The sequence below is a fragment of the Punica granatum genome, chromosome 6, assembly GCF_007655135.1.
Source record: "Punica granatum isolate Tunisia-2019 chromosome 6, ASM765513v2, whole genome shotgun sequence".
In the NCBI taxonomy this organism is placed as follows: domain Eukaryota; kingdom Viridiplantae; phylum Streptophyta; class Magnoliopsida; order Myrtales; family Lythraceae; genus Punica; species Punica granatum.
In genome coordinates this window covers 15298471-15326361 of record NC_045132.1, presented here as the reverse complement: position 1 = coordinate 15326361, position 27891 = coordinate 15298471, and the positions used below count along the sequence as shown (strand labels likewise).

Below are 27891 nucleotides of genomic sequence, written 5' to 3'. Positions count from 1 at the left end.
AAAAGATGACTTTGATAGTTTTCTTATTTCTTTTAGAATTGGGCCAATGTTTTGTTTTCGTCAAACTTCTGTCGTTGGTAGATTTTGGCACATCGCCATGCTCTTCTCCATCATCGAACCGACACATCTCCTTCTTGTCTGCATTTTCCCAATCGAGGCATGGCTTCCAGTTAGACTGTTAGTTGAAAATCTTTCCCTCTCCTCTCTCGATTGAAAAAATTCAGCCTTTCTGATTGAATTTCTTCCTCCCATTTCCCCAATCCCTTTTTCGTTTCGAGCTTGCCGAAAGAGACCGAAAGTTTCTCCGCTCTCTTCTCCTTTTTCTTCTCCCCTTCTGGGATGTCGTGATAATTCCCGCCAAAGCAAGAAAATGAGTGAGCCCATCTTCCGGGTTTCGACCAATTAGATGTTCTACGAGATGAGCTTTCGCGATTTGGGCTGAAATCAATAAAGGGGCCCTCAAAATTCTGTGGTTTTGAGTGTTCGTTTTCGTTGTGCTGATGGGGAGTTCTCTTGTTGGGTTCCTGCTCCCTCTGTTGCTTCTTGCTGGTAATCATTGAATAAACCTCTTTGTTATTCTTACTTTTTGCAAAATTTGATCAATTCGGGTTGTTGGAGTTCACTATTGTCTTCAAGAAGCTTCAAAAGTTTCGCGACGTTTGAGCTCTGATCAATGATATTTCTGTTTTCTTTGGGGCCTTGTCATTGCAGCTGGTTTGGTGAACTGGAGCTTGATAGGTCTTATTGATTTGATAGCTTTCCTTGTCTTCCAGTTCAGTGCCTCCAACTTAGGTGAGCCTTTTAACTTGTTTCGGTTCAATTCTCATACTATTGTTTCATTCGGGTAAATTGGATTTTGCATGGTATTTTTCGTCGCTGACAGAATAAAGTGCTTATCATTTATTGTCATTCTTAAAAGCTTAAGTTGGTTTAACACCCCTTTCATAGCTAGATGGGAATGACACCAAGGTCGAATCTACTTCTTGTTCCCCTTTCTCTTCTCTTTATTCCATTACCTTTAACATGGACATCCGGGGCGGATAAAATAAATTTGACACGAAAGGGCTGCTGCAGCTCGAAATCAGAACCTGTGTTCCTACACCATGTTAACTGCTTATTGCTTATGTAAAATCTTATGCTTGATAGATGGTGCTCTGAGAACGTCCAAGCATCCTTTAGCATTGTTGAAAGCTAAAGTTTTTCTAAGATAAGATCCTTTTATTTTAATATTTTTTTTACATCACCAATCTTTTCTACTAGATTCCTCAGTTGGCCATTCTGAAACACGATTATTTTGTCGGTTTTGTCCTTGCTTTAAGAGGGGTAGAATATAAGAAGCTTGGAAGAGTTTATTCCTTTCACAGGCTGCAAATTTAACTTAAATGCATCGAGTGTAGCATACATATATAAGTAGATGCTGTATGATTGCTCAGTTGGCACTCCTGATTAAGGTCTTCCACCTGCTGCTTGCACTTTACTCCCATACCCATAAGCAACATTGATGCAATTCAAATTGGCATCCATTTTTAAACCAGAATGGTGAAAAATGTGACATTTACTTTATTTCATAACCAGGGATTTCATTTGTAATCAATGGCACATCTTAGCTGCGTTAGGATTTTATATTTGTCCGTCAATTGTTAGCACAACCATTTTCTAAGCTAAAATGTCTTTGATCAGACAACTCGCCCATTTTATCAAGGTGCAAGTACTTGTGCTTTGACTGCTTCGACCAACACCAGAAAGATAATGATCAGGACGAGAAGTGCTTTTGCTTAGGGATTTTCCATTTGAGTTTGTTCAAGTTCTTTGTGCAATCCCTGTTGGTGGTGCATCTTGGATTTGATAATATGATTGCTTTCAACTGTTTGGAGATCTGCTAGGTCATTTCCTCTCTTTTTGCACTTAAGTTTTTGCAGTTTCCTTAGTTGTCTGCATTCTTGATTATGTCCTGTTGGTTTTTGGCAGGGTTTCACTACCGTAGGCGTTCTTTATTGCTGTGGTCAACTATTATCTTCTCCCTACTAGTTATCCTTTGTCAATCAACATTTCTTGTTCTATGGGCTACTCATGGAGACAATTGGAGTGCAGCAGAAACTTGGTGGGCAAAGCTTTTCGGATTCATGATGTAAGAATTTTCACAATGTGTTTCCTTCACTGGTTTGTCTCTACTTATCCTGATAATTACTTTCTTGTGACATATGCGCAGAGTCTACTCTTGGAGATCACCCATTGTAATATATTTTTTGGTAATACAGCTATTAGCAGTTTTTGTTGCTTTATTTGAAATCTACTGGGGTAGATTTTATCTGGTTACATGGCAAGTTTCGGGCTGGGGCAATTTCTTCTCTATTATTGAACAGCTGGGTAAGGAGTTAAATTATTGTGCATATTTTAACTTTCCTTTTCTCAAATTGATAATTTTATATAGTTGAAGTGGACTCTCTATAGTTTCTTAATCTGCATTGATAACTGTTGGTATTTTGCTCCCTTTAATTGTGAAAGGTTATCGTACGAGGAATGCTTGCTGCTTACTCTTGCCTGCAGTTCAACTGGTTGTGGGAATCAGTCATCCTTCATGGATATCTTTGCCGTTTTTTATTGGCAGCTGTGTCGGTCTTGTAGATTGGTCTTTGACAAGCAATTTTCTTGGTCTCTTCAGGTGAACTGCTTACTGTCAATTTTGGCCCGCCTTTCATCTCGCTTTTGCACATGACCATGCATATATACTTTGTAGTCTTTTTATATTATTTAGGACTCTTTGGATTTGTTATATTATTAAAAGTTGTTTTTAATCAATTTAGAACTTTTTAAAGTGCTTTAAGAGCATTCTTTGTGTGGTAATGAGTTCTCAAAATTGTTTTTCAAGACATGTACTAGTGATTGGAGCATCATAACCAAAACATGAGACTGATCACTGGCAATTGTTATCTAGAGCTTTTGAAATGGTCACGTGCAATAGTGATTTGGTGGAAACTAGACCTTCTTCTTGTTAGTCTCAAAAGTGTGCTTCTTCAAGTTCTAGAGTTGTTTTTAGAATCACATTTCGAGGCTCAAGCTTGCTTGTGGAATTACATTTACTAAGACATTCTTTGACAAAATTTTGTACACACTTTCTCCAACAACCAAGCAGGTTAGTTTGTTCTTTCAGAAAAACAGAAGCTGCTTTTTAAGTTATTTTTGCCAGACCCCCTTAGTGTCCTCTTTTTGTTTTATCTTGAAGGTGGTGGAGAGCACTTCAGCTCTATGCAGGTGTCAACATTGGTCTGCTTTACATGTATCAGCTTCCTGCGGAGTTCCTTGATGTGTTTCGATGGATAGCTGATTTCATTGGTTTATATTGGATCTCTCCAAAATCCGAGTGGCCAATGATTTCTTCTGGCATCTCCCTTGTACTTTTCTACATAATGGTAATAATCGCATTTTTGATATTTTGTCTTCTGACCACCGAAAATTTAGTAAAGCTAGAAATTTGGTCAAATTTGGTCTTTTGATGTTGAAAGTGTCCAGCTCATGTCGGTGCATCTTTTATTAGATAATTAGTTTATATGTAATACCACTTCTGTATCTACCGGATTAGTCTTTAGGAAAAATAGATTGCTCAGCCAGTGAAATATAGGTTTTTCCATCTTTTATGGTTTTTGTGATCATCGAGTTTGGTTCTGTCTTTCTAACTAACTTGGCTTTTATTGCAGCTATCCTGTGTAAAATGTACGCTGGAAGAGATGGAATGCATTTTATCAAGTGAAAGCCATCTAACAGAGCAGCTTCTTCCTTCCAAATATTCGTTTTTTATCCGCGAGTCAAGGTATTTGTGAATTTATTTGAATTCATTAACGATTCATGTTTTACTGACCTTTGAAAATCACTAAGGAGGTATATTACTTTTAGGCTGAGCTACCTTACTAATAAATGGTGCATCATTTCTTGGGAGATTAATATCTGCTCATTTAATTTAAAATTGCAATTCTATAATTATGTTTGTTTATCTGTCATTTCTTTTATATCATGGTACCCAACCTATGTATGATCTTCCCCTTTTGTCGTTGCTGTATTACCCTTCTCCTACCATGTACTTTTTGTGTCAAATCCTCCTTACAACAAATTTCATGATTTAGATCAACAAGTTGAAAGTGATAGATGAATTGTTTTGGAGATTAATGGAAAGCAATGCATTGTGGTAAATTTAACTTATTTCTTCACATGATCAACCTGCTTATACTACCTTTAGTGATCTCTGATATTAACATGAACTGTTTGATATCAATTCTTGTAAAAGGGAACTGAGTGCTCCTTGGCCCTTCGATACTTGATTCATCTTAGGAGCACTTACATGGGCAAATCTTTTGTTGTATTCTTTCTTTTGTTGCTTAAAGTTTGTTATTTTATTCCGAAAAACAGGTCGGGTGTGAGGCATACCAATATGTTATTAAGGGGATCGGTTTTTCGAACTTTTAGTATCAACTTCTTCACTTATGGTTTCCCGGTATGCATCTCTGAGCTTCGCTTTCTTCCTGTTTTGTATAGTGGTTCGATTTGTTTCTTGCAATGATGAAAGACTCCTTAAGGTCCCAATTATATTGTTAAACCAAGCTCGTACAGTATTGATGTCATCTTCCCACTAACTTAATCTTCTAGGAAAGTTGGTCACTTAACTAGTATCACATTGGATATTCCAGTTTCGAGTTTCCTGTTTATTTCGTCTATCTGTTTCTATTTGCCTTTGGTTTTAGGTAAACCTGCCCCTTAACTATGTTGAACCTCAACTTATTAAAGAGTTATTTGCATGGTTTATACCATGCAGTTCTCGGAGATGATCACATTCCGTTCATATTTGGTTAGGAGCATGTTCAATAACCGTTCGTTCTTGATGGAGTTTTGGCAAGAAAATCATAATATAGTGGAGATAATTTTTTTGCTTGCTAATTTTCTGAAGTTACTATATAAATGAAGTAACATATTGGAATAACTGAAAATGATATATGTTGCCATGTGATAATATGTTCAGATTCTTTTTCTCATTTTCTGAATCTAGTACATTGTAAGATGGTTACTTCTCTTCTGGATATTTGACTTCTTTATTTGTAATAGATAGTAGGATTGTGGCGTTTCAATTCCTCTAAGCGATTAGCTATAGTTGATATTATGATGAATTGAAATCATGGCCTGCAAATTGTATCCTGTATTAGGATTTTCAGATTGTAGATGCTTACCATTTATAGTCCCATTTAAAATACACACGTATATGCATTCTTGTATAATTTATTGGTTTACCATTAATTTTCACTGGTGAAAGTGACAGGTGTCTCTGTTTGCTCTCTCGTTTTGGAGTTTTCACTTTGCAAGCATCTGCGCCTTTGGATTACTTGCCTATGTTGGATATAACATATACGCCTTCCCTTCTTTATTCCGTTTGCACCGCCTAAATGGGCTCTTGTTGGTCTTCATCCTGTTATGGGCCCTGGGAACATATATCTTCAACGTTGCATTCTCATTCTTAAAATGGAAACTCGGGAAGGTATCTCACTATTCTGTTTTTATCTTTAACTTGTCGTTTTTAGTAAAGTCCCCTGGTTGGCCTAATGCTCAATGGAGTGGATAGAGTTCTGGTGACTTTGTCTCCTGCTCTGACTCCTATCTCTCATTTCATGAGGTGTGGCCACCCACATGGATTTTGCTAAGGGGCTTGACCTTACTGGCTATTCGTAGGCTAGGGAACCATAAGGAGTTCCGGCCAAACGAAAGAAATAAGTGTTAAGTTGTTGAAAACATATATGCAGGATATGGATATATGGGAAATGGTTGGATTGTGGCATTATCCCATACCCGGATTTTTTCTCCTTGCTCAATTTTGTCTTGGGGTCCTTGTTGCCATGGGAAATCTGGTGAACAACTCTGTTTTCCTGTGCTTGTCTGAAGAGTATGGGCAACCTATTGATGAAGGATCTTTTGGAGAAGGTAATGGGACATAGTAAGAGAGATTGTTTTATATGATGGATTTACTTTTGTTATTGTCTGGCTTTGCTTTGTTGTGATTTATTGGAACAAAATGCTTGCATGGAGTATTTTCTATGGACATTATTGAAGTATTTTTTGTTGAACCACTTTTGATATGTATTGCTGCACCTCTTTGCCAAGCTAAGCTTTTGAAGATGATAATTACCTAACATGGCTTTGTGAGGGGGCTCTGTTCCTTTTGATCTGTTTTCTCTAATTCCGTTCTGGGGTTCCTTAAAAGGTTTCTTTTTGAGGTCTACCTCTACCTCCAACTTAATGTTTTGCCTGAAAACAGTTTCTTCCTATGTTTTTTCTTTATTCCGGTGTCATCTAAAATCCTGGAGTTCAAAAATTGAACCATGCTTTACTCAATTACTCATCGCAGTGGAAAATGACACCAAAGTGCTGATCGTGGCTACTGTTGCTTGGGGACTAAGGAAATGCTCTCGAGCCATTACTTTGGCTCTGATATTCCTCATAGCAATGAAACCTGGCTTCATCCATGCTGTTTACAGTACATTTTCTGGAACTTCACTTTTTCTTATGTCCATGAGATTCTGGAAGTTAAACTAAGTGTTTTCCCCACTTTCTTTTACATATAAATTGATTGATTTGGGCCTTTTCTTGATCTATGTGGCAGTGCTCTTTTTCCTGATTTATCTTTTGAGCCACGACATCAATAGACAGATCCGTCAAAGCCTGATTCTCCTCTGCGAGGCTCACTTTGCCTTGATATATGTTCTTCGAATCAGTTTGATCTCTGAAGCACTGGAGAAAGAGGGATCACTTAGTCGGGAAATTCTTTTGCAGTTAGGTGTGTTGATTCTCTTTCAAATAAATATTAGAAATGAATAGTATTTTCGTTTATCAAGTGATCACTTAAAGTTGAGATCAGGATGCATGTTTTATAATCTCAAAGCTAGATGATGAGGGTTCCCCCCTGGGTTCTGTGGCTGCTACTAATCTATGGGAAACTGCACCAAATAAGATGAAGTATAAACAAAATTTTATTATTCACATCGCACTCACTGAAAGGCTACGCGGTTTATACTGTTCGCTGTTCGGTGATTGATTGAGCCAGTTCTGACCTAGTTTTGCATATTGGCGAATGTATATAGACCTTGATGGGACCACATGGTTGATCTCAGTTTGCTGCTGCAGAAACTGATAAGGTCCAGTCTGTTCGGCTTTGGTGACTCATAACCTAGGATGGAGATGCATGATCTAAGTTCACATGATATTCAAACATCTGGCATACTCATATCCTAACTGTGAAATCTAGGAAAACCAGTGGATTGTGAAAAGGATAACTTTGTTAGATGAAGGATTGATTTACTCTTTATTATTTTATACTTCCCTTCATGGACTGGAACACTGATAAGGGACCAATACGTGGAATTATTCTTAATTAAAGACAACGCACAGGCATATATACTCAAACCAGGCTCTGAAACGACGTGAATGATCAGCTCTAATGAGTTTATAATGCTTGCAGGAGCGTTAACTGTTACTGAATGCGATTTAGACTTATATATGCTACTGTCTTCTAAAATATTCTGATACCTTGTGACGAAACTGATGCAGGTCTTCTAGAATGTGATAGTTGGGAGTTTGTAGAAATAGCTTTGCTGGCTTGCTTCTGTGCTATCCATAATCATGGTTTCGATATGCTATTTTCATTGTCGGCAATCATACAGCACTCTCCTAGCCCTCCGATTGGATTTAGCATTTTGAAAGCTGGCTTGAACAAATCCGTGTTGTTATCGGTGTATGCATCTCGAAACAGCAAAAGCAGCTGTGGAAGTTCTTCCTCAGGTATAGTTTTACTGGGATGAAATCTAATTATTGCATTCATTTTCTTTAGATCTTTTTTGCGAACCATTTCAACAAAGCTTATTATTAGCCTTTGGTCGTATTTTTAAAAGCTACAAATTTAGTATGAAAAATTTATGGCTGGAAAAATGAAAAACATATATATGATATTTGGTGGATACTGTCATAAGTAAAGGAGGAGAAAAGGGTGGAGAGAATTTCTTAAAGAGATTTAAACATGAAATAAAAACTATATCCTCAAGTACGTGTCTTTTTTTATTTTTTATTTTTTAAATTTCCTTAGTGATGATTGTTGTATTTTTTAATTAATTAAATTTTTTTTACGGGTCCCCTACACGCTCCCTGCTCCTCCCTTCCTGAACATTTTATCTTGCTCAACTAACTTGTAGGAACTTCACCTGTTAAGTTCTTCTTAATAACTGCCTGTATTTTGCCGTAGCTACGCATGATATACTAGATTATTCAATTCAAGCAAATAATTAATATCATGTAACTGTTGGAACGAAACAGTACTTGTTGCCACTAATTACTGTGATCTTTTATTTCAGAGAGGAGGATTGCTGTATTTCTCAGTGCAATTGGGCAGAAGTTCCTGTCCATCTATCGATCATGTGGGACTTACATTGCCTTTTTGACCATTCTCCTCACGGTGTACCTTGTGGAGCCAAACTACATCTCCTTCGGCTACATCTTCATCCTCCTAATTTGGATAACAGGAAGACAACTAGTTGAGAAGACAGAGCGACACCTCTGGTTTCCGATCAAAGCCTACTCAGTTGCTGTTTTCATCTTCATCTACTGCTTGAACACCTTCTCAATCTTTGAAAAGTGGCTCTCAGGTTTGCTTGATCTGCAATTTAACTTGGGTTACGACTCGGAAGCTTCCTTGTTTGTAAACGTCTGGCAGTCTCTGGCAGTAATGGTGGTGATGCAGCTGTATAGCTATGAGAGGAGGCAGAGCAAATACAGCCAAATAGATGACCCGAAGCTTGAGTCAGGCCCGCTCGGATTCATCAAAAGGCTGTTGATTTGGCACAGTAACAAGATACTATATATGGTGTTGTTTTATGCTTCTCTGTCTCCAATAAGCCTTTCTGGGTTTCTGTATTTAGTTGGGGTGGTCATTTGTCCTCTGTTACCTAAATCTTCCCGGGTCCCATCAAAGTTGTTCCTTGTTTATACAGGGATTTTAGTTGTAACAGAGTATCTGTTTCAGATGTGGGGGATGCAGGCTGGGATGTTTCCTGGACAGAAGCACTCCTACTTAGCAGCACTTCTGGGCTTCCAGCAGTTTGGTTCTGGCTTTTGGGGTCTTGAATTAGGCCTAAGGGGTAAGGTGCTTGTAATAGCTGCATGTACACTTCAATACAATGTCTTTCGCTGGCTTGAGAAGATTCCATCCACCATGTCGAGCAAAGAAAAGTGGGAAGAGCCTTGCCCATTGTTTCTGTCTTCTGAAGAAAGCTTCACCAATATTTCTATTCCTAATGGAGAAAGCAGGTGGGAGGGAGTCACTAGTAACTCATCACTATCTTCAGCCTCTAGCAACATTCGGGCATCAAGTGACGTATTGGGCATTAGAAAATCCCTTAGATACTTCTGGGGAAGCAGTCGAGAGAGTCACAAGTGGAACAAGAAGAGGATCCTCACTCTGAGAAGAGAGAGATTGGAAGTCCAAAAGTCGATCATAAAGGTGTACCTGAAGTTTTGGATTGAGAACATGTTCAACCTCTTTGGCCTCGAGATAAACATGATCGCTCTTCTCCTGGCAAGTTTTGCATTATTGAATGCCGTCTCTATGCTCTATATTGCATTACTTGCAGTTTGTGTGCTTCTTAGTCGCCCATTAATTCGAAAACTGTGGCCACTTTTTGTCTTCCTGTTTGCTGCAATTCTTGTCCTTGAATATTTTGCCATATGGAAAAATGCACTGTCTCCAGACCTGGTAATCCCGAGGGATGCTGATACGCATTGTCGTGACTGCCCAGAAAGCTCAAAGTACCTACATTTTTGCGAAAGATGTTGGTTAGGTGAGACTAACCTTACTTTTTTCAGATCGTCAATTATTTAAAAGCTCTTCTGCCTGATTCTTACATTGTATGGAAAATTTGCATCCTTTAATTGATTTCCCCCTCACATCTGTAAGCTACAGTAGCAATGCGCATATGATACTTGGGCGAATGAGCAAAATGAACAGACAAAAGGAGTAAAAAGGGAACCAGAACGGGGAGTACTAGGGAACAAGAACCTGCTTGTCTAGTGTGATGAGATACTGAGTTTCCTATGAAGCTAAAACTTAAAAGAAATGTGCACTAACTAATATACATTAAGTATTGTCCGGCAGTTCTTGTGCTATCATAAACTTATTTTTCTACCATCAATTCTTTGGGTCAAACTAAGTTTGAATGGTCCTTCTATCTTTTTATGACCAGGATGCTGCTTATGTTGTCATTATATGTCTATTCATGTTAACTCTGGGCCCTTCACTGCAGGTCTCATTGTTGATGATTCTCGGGTGCTTATCAGCTACTTTTTAGTCTTTATGTGTGCCTGCTTAAAGCTCCGCGCAGATCACCTATCCACCTTCTCAGGGTCCCACACTTACCGCCAGGTAATCTCTCAGCGCAAGAACATATTCGTCTGGAGAGACCTCTCATTCGAAACCAAAAGCATGTGGACGATCCTCGACTACCTGAGGCTTTACTGTTACTGCCATCTGCTGGATGTTGTCCTCGCTCTGGTTTTAATCACTGGGACCCTTGAGTATGATATCTTGCATCTTGGTTATCTCGCCTTTGCTCTGGTTTTCTTCCGAATGAGGCTGGAGATACTCAAAAAGAGGAACAAAGTATTCAGGTTCCTCCGCATGTACAACTTTGCCATCATTGTCCTTTCCCTTGCATACCAGTCTCCTTTTGTCGGGGACTTTAGTGCAAGGAAGCGAGACACAATCAATTACATATTTGAGGTGATTGGGTTTCATAAATACGATTATGGATTTCGGATTACTGCGAGATCAGCTCTGGTGGAGATCGTAATATTCATCCTTGTCGCTCTCCAGTCTTTCATGTTCTCTTCGCAAGAGTTTGATTATGTGTCTCGCTACCTCGAAGCAGAGCAAATTGGTGCAATTGTACGCGAACAAGAAAAAAGGGCTGCATGGAAGACTGCTCAGTTGCAACATATTCGAGAAGTCGAGGACAAGAAGAGACAGAGAAACATGCAAGTAGAGAAAATGAAGTCGGAGATGCTCAACCTTCAAATACAGCTTCATGATTCGAACTTGAGTGCAGATTGTGTAGAAAATTCTCCTGAGAATAACAAAGGGCTTCGGAGGAGAAATGCAGTTTCTCCAAATGTAGATACCAGGACTCTCGAGAAAGGGGAAACAGGTTCACAGATTGTAGAGCATGTTTCTAAAGAGGAGGAGATGGCTCGCTCGTATGAATCATTCCATTCACCAGGTAGTACGACTTCAGAAAGTCCACCCCATTGTGAGATCACTGAGATAGAAGAGGACATGGCTGATACTTATCAACATAAGTTGGACAAACAGGAGAGAGTTAAAGAGCACCCTCGGGAAAATCCGATTATTTCTGCAGTTCAGCTTATTGGGGATGGTGTTTCTCAGGTCCAGTCTATAGGGAACCAAGCAGTTAACAACCTTGCAAACTTCTTGAACATCAAGCCCGAAGAGACAGACTTAAATGAGAACAAGTGTCTCGAGGATGGGAAGTACGATGAGATGGAGAGTCAGAGGAGGCACTTGGCCATAAATCGATCATCCTCTGTGCAATCTGATATAAGCTCAGATGCTGCAAGTCTCCAGTTAGGAAGAATCTTGAGTCATATATGGGCCCAGATGCAGTCAAACAACGATGTGGTCTGCTACTGCTGCTTTGTTCTAGTGTTCCTCTGGAACTTCAGCCTTCTCTCGATGGTCTATCTTGCTGCTCTCTTTTTCTATGCCTTATGTGTGAACACTGGACCCAGTTATGTTTTCTGGATCATAATGTTGATCTATACTGAAGTATATATTCTTCTCGAGTATCTCTACCAAATTGTCATTCAGCACCATGTTTGGAGCTCAGACACCAGCCTGCTACGGGAGTTGGGATTTCCCCAGCATAAGATAAAGTCCTCCTTTGTAATGGGCACAATGCCTCTCTTTCTTGTCTACTTGTTCACACTCATTCAAAGCTCGATAACAGCAAAGGATGGTGAATGGGCGTCTACAAATGAATTACATTGCTTAAGGGGTGTCCATCTTCAGAGAAATCAAGAACTCCGGAACCGAGTTGTAATTATCATGAAAGGTGCAATCAGAAGCTTTTTTTGGTACTTGAAATCGCTGATACAGGGAGCAGAATCTCCTCCCTACTTTGTTCAGGTTTCCATGGATGTCTGTTCATGGCCTGATGATGGGATCCAACCCGAGAGAATTGAATCCGCCGTGAACCAATTGCTCCGAACAGTCCATGACCAGAGATGCAGCGAGAAAAACCCAAACCTCTGCCCATTTGTCAGCCGCGTCCATGTTCAGAGTATTGAGAGAAGCCCAGAAAGCCCAAATGTGGCCTTGGCGGTTTTCGAGGTTATATATGCATCTCCTATTAAGGGTTGTGCCTCTGCTGAATGGTATAGATCTTTAGCTCCTGCAGCTGATGTGGCAAAGGAGATTCTCACGGCACAGGCATTGGGTTTTGTGGACCACATAAGATTTCCGTACAGGATACTATCAGTAATTGGCGGGGGCAAACGAGAGATAGATTTGTATGCCTACATATTTGGTGCAGATTTGACAGTGTTTTTTCTAGTGGCTATGTTTTATCAGTCAATCATGAAGAATAAGAGCGAGTTTCTCGATGTATCTCAGCTTGAGGATCAGTTCCCAAAGGAGTTTGTTTTCATCTTAATGGTAATGCCGCCATAGAATATCAACAGCTAATTAATGAGATTCTGCCATGAGTCTTAAAAATGGCTAGAGTGATTGAGCAGTGATAGGAACCCTGCTCAGTCCAGTAGTGAATCAGTTGGTTGGTTTTGCTTTGGACTGTTACTTTTTGCTTAAAAATTACATATATTATTGTAACTTATATCGCATTCTGCATAAGTTTTATAAAACAGGTTGGATGCAGTAAACCCTGACTTGTGCTCATGTACCCTCAGTCAGAGTCCAGTCCATTCCAACAAATATGGTTCTATTACTTTTTACGTTTCTTACGGAGTGATCTTCATCTTGCAGGTAATTTTTTTCCTGATTGTGCTAGATCGGATCATCTACCTCTGTTCATTTGCCACTTGCAAAGTGATTTTCTATCTATTCAACCTTACTCTCTTTACATACACAATCACAAAGTATGCTTGGCGAATGGGGCCTTCTTTGCAACAGGCGGGATGGTTAGCACTCCGTGCTATATTTCTTGCAAAGGCCCTTTCTTTAGCTCTTCAAGCCATACAAGTACGGTATGGGATCCCTCATCAGAGCACCTTGTATCGACAGTTTCTAACAAGTGAAGTCTCTCGAGTCAATTACTTGGGTTATAGGCTTTATCGTGCTTTGCCCTTCCTTTATGAATTGAGATGTGTACTTGACTGGTCATGCACCACCACATCATTGACTATGTATGACTGGCTAAAGGTCTCTCTCTCTCTCTCTCTCTCTCTGACTTTTTAATATGTGAATTAAGTCTCATAAGCTTTAATTTTGATGTCAATTTGAGGAGGCTTGAGGTTCTGGTTTAAGTTGTGACAGTCCTATAGCCACCATCCTTTTTTATTTGTTCTTCTCCCGTGTCTAATTTGCATGTTCCAAGCTATCCAATACGTGACAATTATGTTAGATATACATTATTGTTGCTCATTTCTTCCAACTTGTTCATAATATAAACATGGACCACTCAACGATCTGTTATGGTTATGATTTCCTATCATGCTCGCTGTTTCTTTGAATTTCGAAAGTGAATTTCTAGAATTTGATCAGGAGGCGTTACTTGGCATTAATTATTTGATTCGGTCTTTCTTGGATATATTTTAAATAATTCATGACAAAGAATTTAAGTTTCACCGTGCCCATTGATTCATGCATTTATTTGTTTGATTATTTTGAGTGTGTTCTCAATGGAGTACACTGATTTTACTGTGGGGATTTTTATCTTATTCTTTGAGAAAAGTTTAAAGTCATTTATTCAATAAATAATAAAACGAAGGGTAAGAAAAGAGTATGAGACTGATATGTGGTTATCTCCTCAGTTGGAAGACATAAATGCAAGCTTGTACCTGGTCAAATGCGATGCGGTCTTGAATAGAGCAAAGCACAAACAAGGAGACAAGCAGACCAAAATGACCAAATGTTGCAATGGAATCTGTCTTTTCTTCTTCCTTATCTGCGTCATCTGGGCTCCTATGCTGGTAAGGCATAAGTTAAAACATTCTCATGGCTACATATATAATTATTAGTCACTCTGGACTGGATATTTTGACTGGAAACTGGAAGTCTGGTCCAACTCTCAAGCAAAGTTGAACAACCAAACCAATTTGAACTGATTCTTTTGGTGAAAGCAACCTCTACTGCAAGATAAACTTGGATCGTTGAGTACAATATGATTTTTAACTTTTATGAAGTAACTACCTTTTTGCTAGTGCAAGACATATTTATTTCTATGATGTGGTTTGAACCCATCAAAGCCCAGGTTGGGCCCATTGATCAATGCCTCAACTGGCATTAGGGTTTTATAGATTTGGCTACATGGCAGCATTTGTGCTAAACAATGGGAACTTCTTGTGCGATATGCTTTAGAGGTTTTCATATTGTCATGATTGCCTTTTTGGTCTATATGTCAAATGGATGTTTCATGGAAGTAATTGGAGCCTGAACGCCAAGCTTTACAAATTGCTGGAAGTAGTGGAACTTTTGTGTGTTTAAATACGCTTTCTACATTCCAGGGAGAAAAGGATTTGTAAGCTTAGACCTAGAATTATTTATAAGATAAAAGAATATCTCCGAAATATCAAGAATTTGGCTCTTTATAGTTAAGTGATTTAGACCTTGTCCTCACTATTTAGATTATATGCCTTTAAAAGGCTATCAGACAATTTTCTAATTTCGCATTTGATCCAACTTAAAATCCCACTACCAGTCACTGGATTCTGGGGTTGAGAATTGAAGATTTTTCCTTTAATCTTTCTACAAAAATAACCTCTCCTCTTCTGCAGATGTACAGCAGTGGGAACCCAACAAACATTGCAAATCCTATCAAAGATGCAAGCGTTCAAGTCGATATCAGAACTGTTGCTGGGAAGCTAACCTTGTACCAAACTACTCTCTGCGAGAAGCTCCCATGGGGTAACCTCAGCAGTAACCTCGACCACGATCTCGACCCCAAAGGCTATTTGGACACATTTGATAAGAACGATATTCAGTTAATATGCTGTCAGTCAGATGCGAGCTCCCTATGGCTCGTCCCAGAAGTAGTTCGGTTGAGATTTGTCCAGTCACTTCAGTGGGACCCAGACATGGGTATAAGCTTTAGTTGGGTGCTAAACAGAGACCGGCCAAAAGGGAAGGAACTCGTCCGATATGATAGGCCCGTCAGTACTGAGGATCTTCCTCAACGATGGGATGTGATGGAGGTTCTCAATGGGTCTCACAACAGCTTCAGGATATATAATGTGTACCCAAGGTATTTTAGAGTTACAGGTTCAGGCGAAGTCAGACCTCTTGAACAGGAGGTAATTCTCTTCCACTAGTGTCTTACAGACTCTTTTTTGGGGCAGTGATCTGTACTATTCATATTTGGTGCCTGTGATATCCCAGTAGCATTTATCACTTAATAACCCAATTGCATCTTAGCTAGTATTATGGCTATACATAACTACATAAACTTGTAGAGAAATGAGACCCTTAAGTCTGTGGGTTATAGTTTTAGGACTCAAACAGCAGAATGAACCAGCTGAGGTGTGGGTGCATCTTCTAGAATTTGAAGGCACAAGGGTACTATTTTAATGTGCCATTGGATCATTTTGATGAAACCAATTGGAAAGGATCCCATTTTTTGGTGATTGGACCTATCTGATCAGCCAATGAGTCCATGTTTATACGACTCTGCCCTGGAGACTCAAAGATAAAACTTGTGCTTGTGGAGCATGTGTATAAACAATCTCTTTACCCTTGCCCACATTTTGGAGTATTTCTAAAACTTTTCCCGTTTGCTGCAATTTTAATAGGTGAATGCAGTTAGTACAGATCTTGTTTTAAATCATGGGGAATTTCAATGGTGGTCCTTCCACGATATCAATTCTTCTGATGTAAGTGGATGTGAAGGATTGACTGGACCCATGGCTATTATAGTATCAGAGGAAACACCACCACGTGAGTGAGCATGAGATTTGTTCTTAAATATGATATAATGTATATATGTATATATATATATATATATATATATATTATATTTATCTTTTCGTGCTCCACACCAATCTCTCCCCCCACCCCCCCACCCCTCACTTCCAGTTTCACTTGAAGATAGTATGGCGCTGACTCACTTTGAAATTCTTCAGAGGGTATTCTTGGAGACACGCTTAGCAAGTTCAGTATCTGGGGTCTCTACATTACCTTTGTGCTCGCAGTCGGCCGTTTTATCAGGCTTCAATGTTCTGACCTGAGGATGAGAATACCGTATGAAAATCTGCCTTCCTGTGATAGGTAACTGTTAACTTCCATTTAATATGTACACTCTAGATGTACCTTATTGTCTGATAATGATACTTCCCATGACATGATTATTATACTGCATAGGTTCTGGGTTCCATCATGAAAACCAAATGCTCAGATTTATTCTGTTTGCTCTGTTTCTTTCGGTTCTCTACAGTTTCATTTCAGGTTCAATGTTTCTAGAGCCCGAACGACACTTTATGGGGTGTCTATCTAATCAGTAGCTTAAGGTTTAGAGAAATCTGGTCATTTTGCAATGATAAACTTCCCCTTAGCCTTTTACTTTCTCAGTCGAAAGTTGAACCATAGAAGATCCTATCCTGTATATTCTCAATTTCATTGTCAGATCAGTTCATTACATGGCACTCGCTGACTTTCACTCTTCAAACACGGAAGGCTGTTGGGTATCATAATAAACTATCTTCACCAAAAAAGAGAAAAAGAGGGTAAGAGAGAGAGAGAGAGAGAGAGGGAACAGAAGAAAAGTGCGTGTTTCAATATTGAAATTTAATCTAATTTGCTAACTTTGTTTCCCTCTTTTCTCTGCTCTGAATGTTAGGCAGATATTGTTCGATCCTGCTTCGATTATGTTCCGAGTTTTACCTTGTATCTAAATAGGAAGCAAATTTGGCTTTGTAGGTTGATAGCAATTTGCGAGGACATATATTCAGCTAGAGCAGAGGGTGAACTCGGAGTTGAAGAGGTCCTTTACTGGACACTAGTGAAGATTTACCGATCGCCCCACATGCTTCTGGAGTACACCAAAGCTGACTGAGTTATCATAGCTAAGGATTTATTTTGGTTTTCAGCTTGAGTTATGCCCCAGTAAGACCAGCGCTACAATTCCCACACACTACAAATACAGGGCAGATCAATGTCGGCACCCGATCATGCCAGCCCCCTGGCGAAACATGCGACATTGGTGTATGCTTATGCTATTTTGGCTGTGATTGATCCACTGGTATCCAGTACCGGCAAGACTTATCATGCAATACTGTGACAGATCTTCATCAATCTTTAATGGTAGTTAAACTTGGAGATTCGAATGACACGCTACTAACTGCTCCAAGTGCTCCTCTTGTTGCCGTTTCTGGTCACGATGTATATAAATCTTTTGGCTAACTGCATAGAATATGCCATTGTGCCCGATAGGACCCAAAACCGGGGAAGATTGAAGGTAATTTCTTCTTCTAGGTAAAGGAGAGGGGCCTTTGAATGTCATATTGCATTTATTTTTTCTTTTTTTGGGTTCAAATAGAAGTTGGAGGCAGTATCAAATGTATTCTTTAGCATTTGCAGTCATAATCAAACTTGCCCGATCTTTTTATGGGTTCGTCTCGGCTACTTTCAACCATCTGATCCGATCTATCTTCTGTAACGGTTACTGCAGGTAAGTTGAAACGACAATTAGTGAGGACCAATGACGATATTTCTTAAAGCTCATGAACATGTCAAAAACTATTAAGGACAAAACTTAGTTGTACTTTACTTTCCCAAGTCAGGTCTTTCTCCTGGTCGTGACCATATTTGTGTTCCTTCTAGAGAAGTGACATCAATGTCGGCTTCATCTTGATATGGTAGAAGTCATACGGAGAGACGTTCATTTAACTTGTGCTTCCTCACGTGAGTGCATCATCCGAACTTGACACCAAGCCGAGAAGCCTGTTATGAAGGTTGGGGTCTGGTGGTCTATTTACCACCATGTCGAGTGAATCTTTTATCCTGCTTCTTTACTTGGCGCGAGTTTCTGCAGTGTTGGTTTTGCAAATGAACGTTTCTTGTTTAGCCTAGGCATGTAACCATGAACATGTCCCCAGAAGATCCCCAAGATCTGGAATCGCTCCTCCAAACAAGATCTGGCCGGCTACCAACGGTGAATTATCCCAGCTCGAAAGGAGAGATGCCAGGCAAACTGCAAGCCTATAACGGGTTCCGTGATTATATGACAGCACATACTCTACAGTCTACTGAGATCAGCGCCACTCGTTTGCATTTGTAAACTTATGATGTCTTTGTACATTTGAAGCAGTCTCCTAGGATGTAGTCTGGTCATTTTCACTTCCATTGTTTGGCATAATATAAAATGTTAGGGTACAAAGACGAGGCAGCTCATAATGGAAAACAGGGCATAGAAAGTGTTATATTACCACCAGAAGCATGCCTTCATTCCTTATACCAAACTTACAAGATGCAAAATCCCTCTCTAGTCATCCCTAAGTTTATATCCAAACGAAAAAATCACTAGAGCTGAAAATGAAGGCTACTCCTAATTAAAGATGAGAAAGGATTCTCACCTGGTCATCCCAAGAGTCCTCCCCGGAACAATTCCACCACACTCACAAACACGAAAACTTTCTGCAACAAAACGTCAGCATATCGGTGGCCTAATCAATCCCTTGTCACGTCAAGCCTCAGTCGCTGTCCTTTGACATCTTCATCTTCTTATTAGCACTGCCACCGCCAGTAATCTTCTTCTCGACATACTCGGGAACGGTATCTTCCATGACCTTTGGGCAGTGGAAGCTGAAATCTTCTATGGAGACCCCTTTCAGCTCAGGATTTGCCTCCAAGAAAGCTGCAACTTCCGTTCGGGTCCTCATCTTCTTCCCTGAGGGAGAAATGTAGTACGCGTCTAACTTCGAGAAGTCCTTTCTAAGAACCAAGCTCCTCTTGAAACCTTCGGGAGTCTTTGGTATGTTGGGCTTGTCGATGACCCAAGTTCGGGATGCATCGTACTCTATATCAGCGGTGTCCTTGCACGAAATGCCGGGTTTTCTGCTGCAAACATAGGGTTCCTCTGTGAATTTACTCCTGATCTCCTCATACTCTTCTTGGGTATCAACCACCCTCCACTTATAGCATTTCACACACTGTACTGCGTAGATATCGATCGAATTGTTCGCCAGTGATTTCTGTCATGGAAATCAAATGAACTCAAATATCAGCGAATTTAATAACCCAGAAATTTTACTCTTTTCCTGCTCAAGACATCCCAGTCTCATCCTCGACAAGGATAAAGTACGCCTAAGTCATAAAGTGCTCAATGTCAGGAAAACCACTAGATGGAAGCAATTCATGCAGAATTCAGCTCATCCTCTCTACAAGAATAAGCAAGTCGCAAAGCAGACTCCAGAAGAAATAGAAAGCAAAAATCTAAGTACCCTTTTATAGTCTAATCTTCAAAGGACCAAACAAACTGCAAAAGAGCTCAACTGCTCATTCATGTTCTAGTCAGAGTCCTCATAAAGTAATCACGATATATTACTGCCGAAAAGGAATCTCCTCCGAGGGAGGTTCTCGTAAAGCTAATTAAGGGTGGAGGGATCAAACCTAAGACATGCCATCACGTCTCCCTCACACTTCAACAACCAACCCACCAAAGGACAAACAATTTCAATCTAGAAGAACGCATTCAGCCAAAGAAAACCGACATTTCTCCGGATTTTATACTCTAGACCCTGAATACGAGGCAAACGATCAGCATTCACAGTAAACCGCTACGAGAAGCTAGCGTAACAGCTAAAACTACACCGCAAACCTCCAAAGATCAGACACGCACTACTCCGACTCCCAAATTCTCCTTCACCAATGCAGGGAACGGCTCAAAGCTCAAAAATTGGCGAGCGATTCCCATCTAGGGAGACAATGGGAGCACCAAAGTGCAACAGAAGCTCAAATTCGAGCTCATCGACCGGCCAAAACAACCCAAATCGGCAGAGAGGACGGTGAAAGAACGGAATCACAGGTGATCGCATCAGATACATCCAATCTCCCCCAAATTTTCACACAACAGAATCTCCCGACACAGGAGCAGACAAATCCACACGAATCGACGGAGGGAGGAGAAGATCACTCGACCGAATTGCAGATTCAGAGGCCGAATCGGGTCAATTTTGGCCGTTACCTTGGAGGAGGACTTAGGGTTTTCTTGGCTGTCGTCCTTCATTTCACGGCCAGACTGCCTCTTCTCTCTCTCTCTCGCTCTGTCACTGAATTGCTTTCGGCATTTTACTGGTTTTTATATAATATGGAGAGATGAGGTGTGGAGCAGTGAGGCCGGGGCGAGGGGAATTGATAACGTTACCGGGCGGGACGTGGTGGGACGGTGGCTCAGTGGCACTAGGGGGCGACACGTGGAGGGGAGGGCGGATGCAGTGAGAGTCCACGCTTGGACCGGGTTGAAAAGTGAGAGTACGTGGCCCAATGAGGGAGGAGGGTGTGGGGCCCCCCTCCCAGTTTGGTTAATGAGAAAAAGTCAAAAATCTGTATCTGGGCGATTCGATATTTGGCATTCTTGGCGATGATATTTTACCGAAGAAAGCCACCCCCCGCCCTGCATTTATCGGAGCGGACGTTACAATTGAAACGCAGAGAGAGAAAGGGATCAAGCTACATGTACGGCCTGCGCATATGTACAGACTAATATTGAAAAGATAATAATATATAAATGGTATAAACTTATAAATGATATAAAATATTTATTAATAACAAAGATTCATTAATTATTATATAACAAAGATTCGTTAATTATTATATTAATAGAGTTGACTATCAGGAATTTCTATTTTAATATTTGTAGGGAAGTTATAATTTTTCTTTTTGGATGGTGTTAGCACTGCCAGAAGGTCCTGGATTAGTTTGTACTGGTGGTTGTCTCTGAGTAGAGACTTGTCCCCCCTTGATGTTGTGGCATTGGATTAGTGTGGATCCCCATATTAGTAGCTACAGTGACATTGGCAGCTTTTAGGTAACCGTTATTTATTATTAATCCTATTTTAATTAAAATTCTTAATTTTGATTCTCAAATAGATTGATAATATGCTATAAATAGTTAATCGAATATTTTTATACTTAAAAAAAAAAGATTTTTATAGTTCGTACATTATGAAGGTTCATACTTTGTTTATGTGAATATATGCTAAGAATGCGTATAAAAAATAATTATTTTTTTAAAGATGATTTTTCCTCTTCTGTAATCGAAGAATTTTTAGAATTTCATAATAATGATGTGATTTCATAATACTACGTCATTTTTCACATTGTAATTGGTAAGAACTTCAAGAGTCACTCAATCATGAGTCATCTATGTTTTATATGGTATTATCCGACGTATGGTTTCGACTTTTATAATTATATATAGATGGGACCTTTCCTCGGGTAACATTTTGTAATTTTTTTCTTTTTTTTCTTTCTAATACAAAAAAAAATTAGTTTCGACTAGAATGCAAAACTGTAATTGGATTTCTGAATTTTATCTTATTTTTGTTTTTTTTTTGAATTTTAATTTTTTTTGAATTTTACACTTTTGATCCTTTACATTTGTTCAAATTCATTTTTGTCCTTTTCACTTTTTTAATTCAACTTCATCTTTTACATTCCGATTTCGTTAATCTGTTGATTTAGCAGCTAACTTGGTGTCGCATGTGTATTTTTCTGCTTACATGGCAATTTTTTAAGGGTTGGTAAGGTGCGACATTCGCTAGTGAGATCAGCACCGGCGACCTCGCTAGGGGAGCAATGGCCTGTACCAAGCTGCCATCACCAACAGCCCCCCTTTCTCTCTCAAAAAGAGGCGGTGTTGGCTGCCATCACCAACAGCCCCCCTTTCTCTCTCAAAAAGAGGCGGTGTTGGCTCGACTCAGATCAGTGCTCCCCCATGCGAGATCATTAGAGGACCACAACAAGGCCTCATTGCCCCCCCCCCCCCCCCCCGCCGTTTGTTGGTCTCTTTTTTCTTGTAAATAAAGGTATAGTATAGTGATGCATCTCTCGCTTGGGGATCAAGAGATCTTAGGTTCGATACCCAGTTAGACTACCCGTGCTCCTTTATTAGATGCTTAATATTTATATTTCAATATATTAGGCGCATGAGCGTTCCTTATAACTGAAAAAATAAATAAATAATTTAGGCCACGTAAGGATAATGGTGTGAGTGGTGATGAATTGGTTGGTATATCAGCAATATTGAACAGTTTAGCTCACGAAAGGATCATTTAGCAAAAAAAATAAGTTCACGAAAGGATCAAATAATGCAGATATTGAGCAAAAAAAAAAAGAACGAAAATTTAACATTCTACCAAATGTAAAAGGACTAAAACTGTGATTGTGAAAATTTGAGATGCCAACGTATCAACAAGTACGATTATGATTTAGTTGCTCATTATTCAATAATACTTTTTGCATAATTTTTTTAAAAAAATTTGAGTGCCTTGTTAATGAGAAAATTTTAAATTATCCTACTTCAACATGATGTGATGAGATGTAATCAATAGAATTCTTGCAATTAGCAACAATTATCAGAATTGCCCATATGATTAACATTTCATTTACAAGATCCAGCAAGAAAAAATTCCATTTACAAGTTTGCTACATTATAATTGGTTCTTGTTCATGCCACGTGACTTGATAAGATCACTAAATGATTTCTCCTTGTCAATACCATTTACTACTTCAACCAAAAAATAATGATATGCTAGATTTGGTGCTATAGTTATAGTTTGCGATTTTATGAGTAATGAAAAATATTTCATACTAAATTTGAGAAACCAACAAAGTTCAAGATTTATTTATTAACTAGATAAATACCCGCGCTTCGCACATAGTCCACTAAAACTGCTAACCAAAATTGTCGTAACTATAATCCATTTCTCCTACCACAATCATATTCAAATGACTCTTTCGTAACAAAAATTAATAACTTTACGGCAATAAATATTATAATAATTTTTTTTTGTTATAAATAGGTTTCCATGTTATATTTAGGGAGGGGAAAGAGAGGGAAAAAAGTGGAAGAGAGAAAAATAAGGAAGCGGGGTAGTTTTTTTTTTTTAGGGATGTGCACGGATACATGATGTACTCAGAAACGGTTAATCTATCCGTTAGGGTAGGGTCCAGATAGCTCGTATTGAAAATAAGGTAGGGTTCGGGTATTAAAATAAGGAATTAGTGAGAATCGATTCTGGTTCCGGTTATTGCATATAGGATACCTAGAATCGAAACATAAACCAATACCCGGTCTCGATAATAACTTTTCCTACTTATATTCAGATATTTCTCCCTTTTACTCTCTCTCTCGGTCTCGGTGGTAGCTTCGCATTCTTTATCGTCTGCAGCCTTAGTTCGACAGTTCAACCCCGCTTCCTCCTCCTCCTTCTTTATTGTCTGCAACTTTCGACTGTGTGCAACTTCTTCGTCTCCATCTCCGATTAGGTGAGCCCGTTCCCCCCCCCCCCCCCCCCCCCCCCCCCCCCCCCCCCACCCTCCCCTCTATGTTGAGCTCCATTTTCGATTCTTTCTCGTTGTTCTCTCATTCTGCGCTCACACATCGGCTTGTTGTCTCCGAGGGATCTCCAATTTGAGCTCTGTTTTCGTCTCTTTCTCGTTTTCGCTTATTGTATGACTGTCGACCACTTTAATCAGCCCTAACATGTGTAAAATGATTGCTTCACATTGCTTTGCATTACGGAGGAATTAAGTTGATTTTTCCTCGGAGTTTTGTGTTCGATGCTATTGCAGTGAATGCTGCAGGTTCTTGGCCTCGTTTGTCTGCTAGAAATTGCTTCGGCAGCATGATATGATATTCAAGTCTTCCGATCGATTATGGATTTAAGTAGGGTCTCTGCAAAATTTTCCATGCTGGGAAGTTCTTCTCATACGACCAACAGTGAAATCTAGAGCTCTTTCCTCTAATTGTTGACCATTGATGTTGCAAACTGCAGTAGGTCTGTAGCTTCATATAGCCTGAATGAGGCCTGATTGGTTCTACTCGTCAACGGCCTCGATGTGTCCCCTTACTGGACTTGATCGGATCTCGGGCCTTAAATGATTCTATCTTGAGCTTCACCATCTTTGTTGTAGATGTATTGTGGATTAATCTAAATATATATCGAGATTCTATTTTGCGTTATTATTGATTATGGATGAAATATTTTTTATTTTATATAGCTCGACAAAAAAATTTACAGATTCCAACATAGTACCCGAAAAATGTGATATAATACAAGTTTTGAGTAAGTTCTGATTCCATGACTTAATAGGATAGGGTCCAGTTTCAAAATTTTGGAATATGTTCCTTATAGAGTAAGGTTCAGATATCGTGAAAAAATAAGATAGCTGGATCCAATCGCCCCAGTTTTTTTTGCTGAGTGGGAAGTAGGGTAGTTGTATCGTTGAATTCACAGTCACGTTCTTAATTTAATGGCTCTTATAAACTAAAACAATATATTGGGTATTTGGGAATATAAAATGAGACGAAAGCCTTCTGACTTTATAATAGTATATATATATATATATGTAAAAATATGTAGATATACAAAGTCATTGAACCCGTATGTTATACTGATTTTATGAAAAAAATATAATAAAAACTTAAATGTGAATATGATAATTGATATGAATTTAACGTGGATATAAAAACGTAAAAAGTTTTTTTTATACTATAATCTTTAATAATACATTAGCTTTTAGACTATTATGTTGAATATATATTTACTCATAAACAAAGAATTTATATACATCATTTCAATTATCAGTCATATTTCTTTGAAAACAATTTTAAAATCCTTGAAATTCAAAATCTTTAGTTTTATTTGATGAATGATTGATAATTATTGAATATTTAAAATCTCATAATTTTAGTATTTGCTTGTACTTTATTCATCTCACATTACGTAAATAATGTTTCATGAATTTGAATAATTTTAGATGAAATGATCCAACCACTTCGGTGAAAGATTTAGTTATTTAAGTTTTAATAAGATTAGCACTATAATACTTCTAAAAGTTTTTAATATAATGCAGTCAATTAAATAAATTAAGAATGATGTAAGTTTAATAATATAAATTTATAAATATATATTATCTTTAATTACATTCGGCAAAATATTAATTGTATTACAATTATAATTATTTATTTGTATTAAGTTTATTTATCATACTGAAAATTTCAATGTAAAATATGATTTTGCTAATTAATTGAGTAGATACTTACCTACTTGTTATGCATAACTAACACAATTATAATAACTAGGTTTTTTTACCCTTACATGGCACGGGATTTTTGGAAGTATCTAAAATACAGACTTAATTTTTTGGGTTAAATTTTTGAATTTTCATATAATGATCTCGTTTTTCTATAGTATATACAATAGAATAATTACACCAAAATATCTGGAGTTCTCACAATCTTCGCTCAATTATCTTATTTTATTTTGATTAAGAAATAAAAAATAGATAATAACTATAAATTAGTAGAGAAAAGTTAATATGACCTAACTATCTTATAATGATAACGAATAAAAGATTTAGAAAATATAACAGCACGCATAGCTCGGGCAAAAGCTTTATATATATTATGATCATTTTCTTCATAATGTAATAATTTAACTGCTCCAGTTTTTTTTGTTGGGCCAAAAGAAAAATGTTCCATTTTGAGTTTATTTTATATGTGCATCAGTTCACGCCTTAAGCAAATAATGATTTTCATATATCTCAAATGTAAATACTAGAAAGAGAGAGTAGTATCCATATGATCAACTTATGTCAATGCACAAATATTTAATTAGGTTTATTATTGTATTTATGCCACATGACAAATCTAAAGTAGGGAGTTTTAGCATACTGCATGAAACGGAGATTTTTGGAGTCAACGTATTATAATCTATTACATGGTAATGATAGCCCGGATGCAGTACGTATCACAGGTTGAACAAAAGGTCATGCTGTAAGAATATAAGTGACAAAAGCAAGAGAACACTATCTGGGCCCATCTTTGATTATCATGACATTGAAATTTAGATTTTTCAGATGGAGAGAAGAATCTATATGTACAACTCCAAGCCACCATTGAAAGAGTGGGAATAACTCTGTATCTTCCTTTTCTTTGCATTAATAATTATGTGAGCAGATACCATATAGAGAAGCATATTATCACGGAGAAACTGATATATATAAAAAAAAAGATACCGACATTGAAAAATTTTGGAAAGATTATTCTTTTTAGAAATCAAAACTTCAAATTGAAATTTCCATTTGGTCTTTAGATACTATTCACATATAATGAAATCGATTTAATATAAGAAAAAATAACTTCTAAATAAGCATAACTAATAGTAGATATACTTTTGATAAAGTTAGTATTAAAATGTCTAAACTTTTAGAGAATTATCCTTGTTTTTATATATTTATTGTATTGCTTAGTCTCAATAGAAAACGTAATTGCAGCTTAACAAATCATGATTTATCTTCACGATTTGAATCCTCCACAAATGTGACCTTCAAACATTGAATCGCTCAAGTACATCAAGCATGTAGAAGAAATCAATGATTAGGCCTATATAAGAAATCAATTCATTTCTTTTTTTTTTAATTTTGAATTATTTTAATATTATGAGAATGGGTGAATGGACAATTTTACCCACCAAAGAAGATAGGGAGAGAATATAAACGAAGAGCTTTTTTTGACATTATGATATCATGGGATTGGACTCACGAAACAGAATGGAACTGGTTGTTATTTGCCACGTAAGAAGCCGTTAGCCACGTAGATTTCCACGTCAGAAAAAAATGAACGGAAAATCTAATAGATGGTAGATGTAGATGTGGGTCTTTACTAATAGTTGATGATTTTTGGTGCCAAAAATTGAAGTTTGTGATTTTCCATGCAATTAACCCCATGTAAAGCATGTGTGGCTTGGTAATGCACCATCGACGGCCCTTGAGAGGTGGTTGGTCATCTTCCTTGGTTGTTTGGTCAAGACGTCTGCTACTCGTCGACCTTTACAGTACAATTGTTGCAGAAAAGGAAAGAGTACGTCCGGACCATACATTGTCAACCAATGGCTTATATGCATTCAATTCATCTTAAAATTCTCTAGTGAAAATAAATAGAATTAATTGAAATTTAATGGATTTATTTTAAGAATAAAGAGTATAATAATTAATATAATGAAAGAAGATTTCCTTAATAAGAATATATAACTGACGAAAGAAAAGTAACGGTTCGATCTTCTTCTTAATAAGAAGATTGCTCTCTCCAAAATTGGAAAAACTAATCAATTAATAAATAAGTAAAGGATGGAAATGAAAAAAAATGAATGCACGCGTGACTTGGGAGACTCGAAATATACCATATACGGTCAAATAAAACCGATTTTAATTTTCGAAGGGGATTACAACAAAATTTTCACTTTACCAAATGAGAAATTCTAGTATCGCATACTAAATAATATCTCATGGTGGGACATATACTTTTTTTCATCCTTTAAGTATTAAAACTTACATTTTAATCCATAGTTTTATTAATCTAGTTATGATATCATCGAGTCACATTTCAAAATAATCAAATATGTTGG

General features: G+C 38.0%; 2 protein-coding genes across 3 annotated transcripts; one reads left to right on the top strand and one right to left on the bottom strand.

Annotated features, from left to right (window-relative positions):
* The first annotated feature begins 64 nt into the window (after positions 1–64).
* Positions 65–17873, top strand: LOC116211046 (piezo-type mechanosensitive ion channel homolog). 2 transcript variants are annotated; one of them, XM_031545239.1, is made up of 21 exons: positions 67–549; positions 712–792; positions 1969–2128; positions 2210–2367; positions 2506–2662; positions 3224–3410; positions 3696–3808; positions 4402–4486; positions 5303–5518; positions 5781–5958; positions 6383–6511; positions 6638–6811; positions 7582–7812; positions 8379–9860; positions 10323–12748; positions 13076–13471; positions 14083–14241; positions 15046–15561; positions 16057–16201; positions 16387–16531; positions 17180–17873. In XM_031545239.1, exons 1-21 carry the CDS (start codon positions 501–503, stop codon positions 17313–17315), a joined length of 7323 nt encoding a protein of 2440 aa, XP_031401099.1. In that variant the 5' UTR covers positions 67–500; the 3' UTR covers positions 17316–17873. The 2 variants fall into 2 exon arrangements, with proteins under 2 accessions (XP_031401100.1, XP_031401099.1); XM_031545240.1 differs by lacking the exon at positions 16057–16201 and having other exon boundaries at positions 65–549.
* A 708-nt stretch (positions 17874–18581) lies between these two features.
* LOC116211048 (methyl-CpG-binding domain-containing protein 4) lies at positions 18582–20601 on the bottom strand. Its single transcript, XM_031545241.1, has 2 exons — positions 20445–20601; positions 18582–19452 (listed from the first exon to the last, which is right to left on the bottom strand). Exons 1-2 carry the CDS (start codon positions 20484–20486, stop codon positions 18952–18954), a joined length of 543 nt encoding a protein of 180 aa, XP_031401101.1. The 5' UTR covers positions 20487–20601; the 3' UTR covers positions 18582–18951.
* Between the last annotated feature and the right edge of the window lie 7290 nt (positions 20602–27891).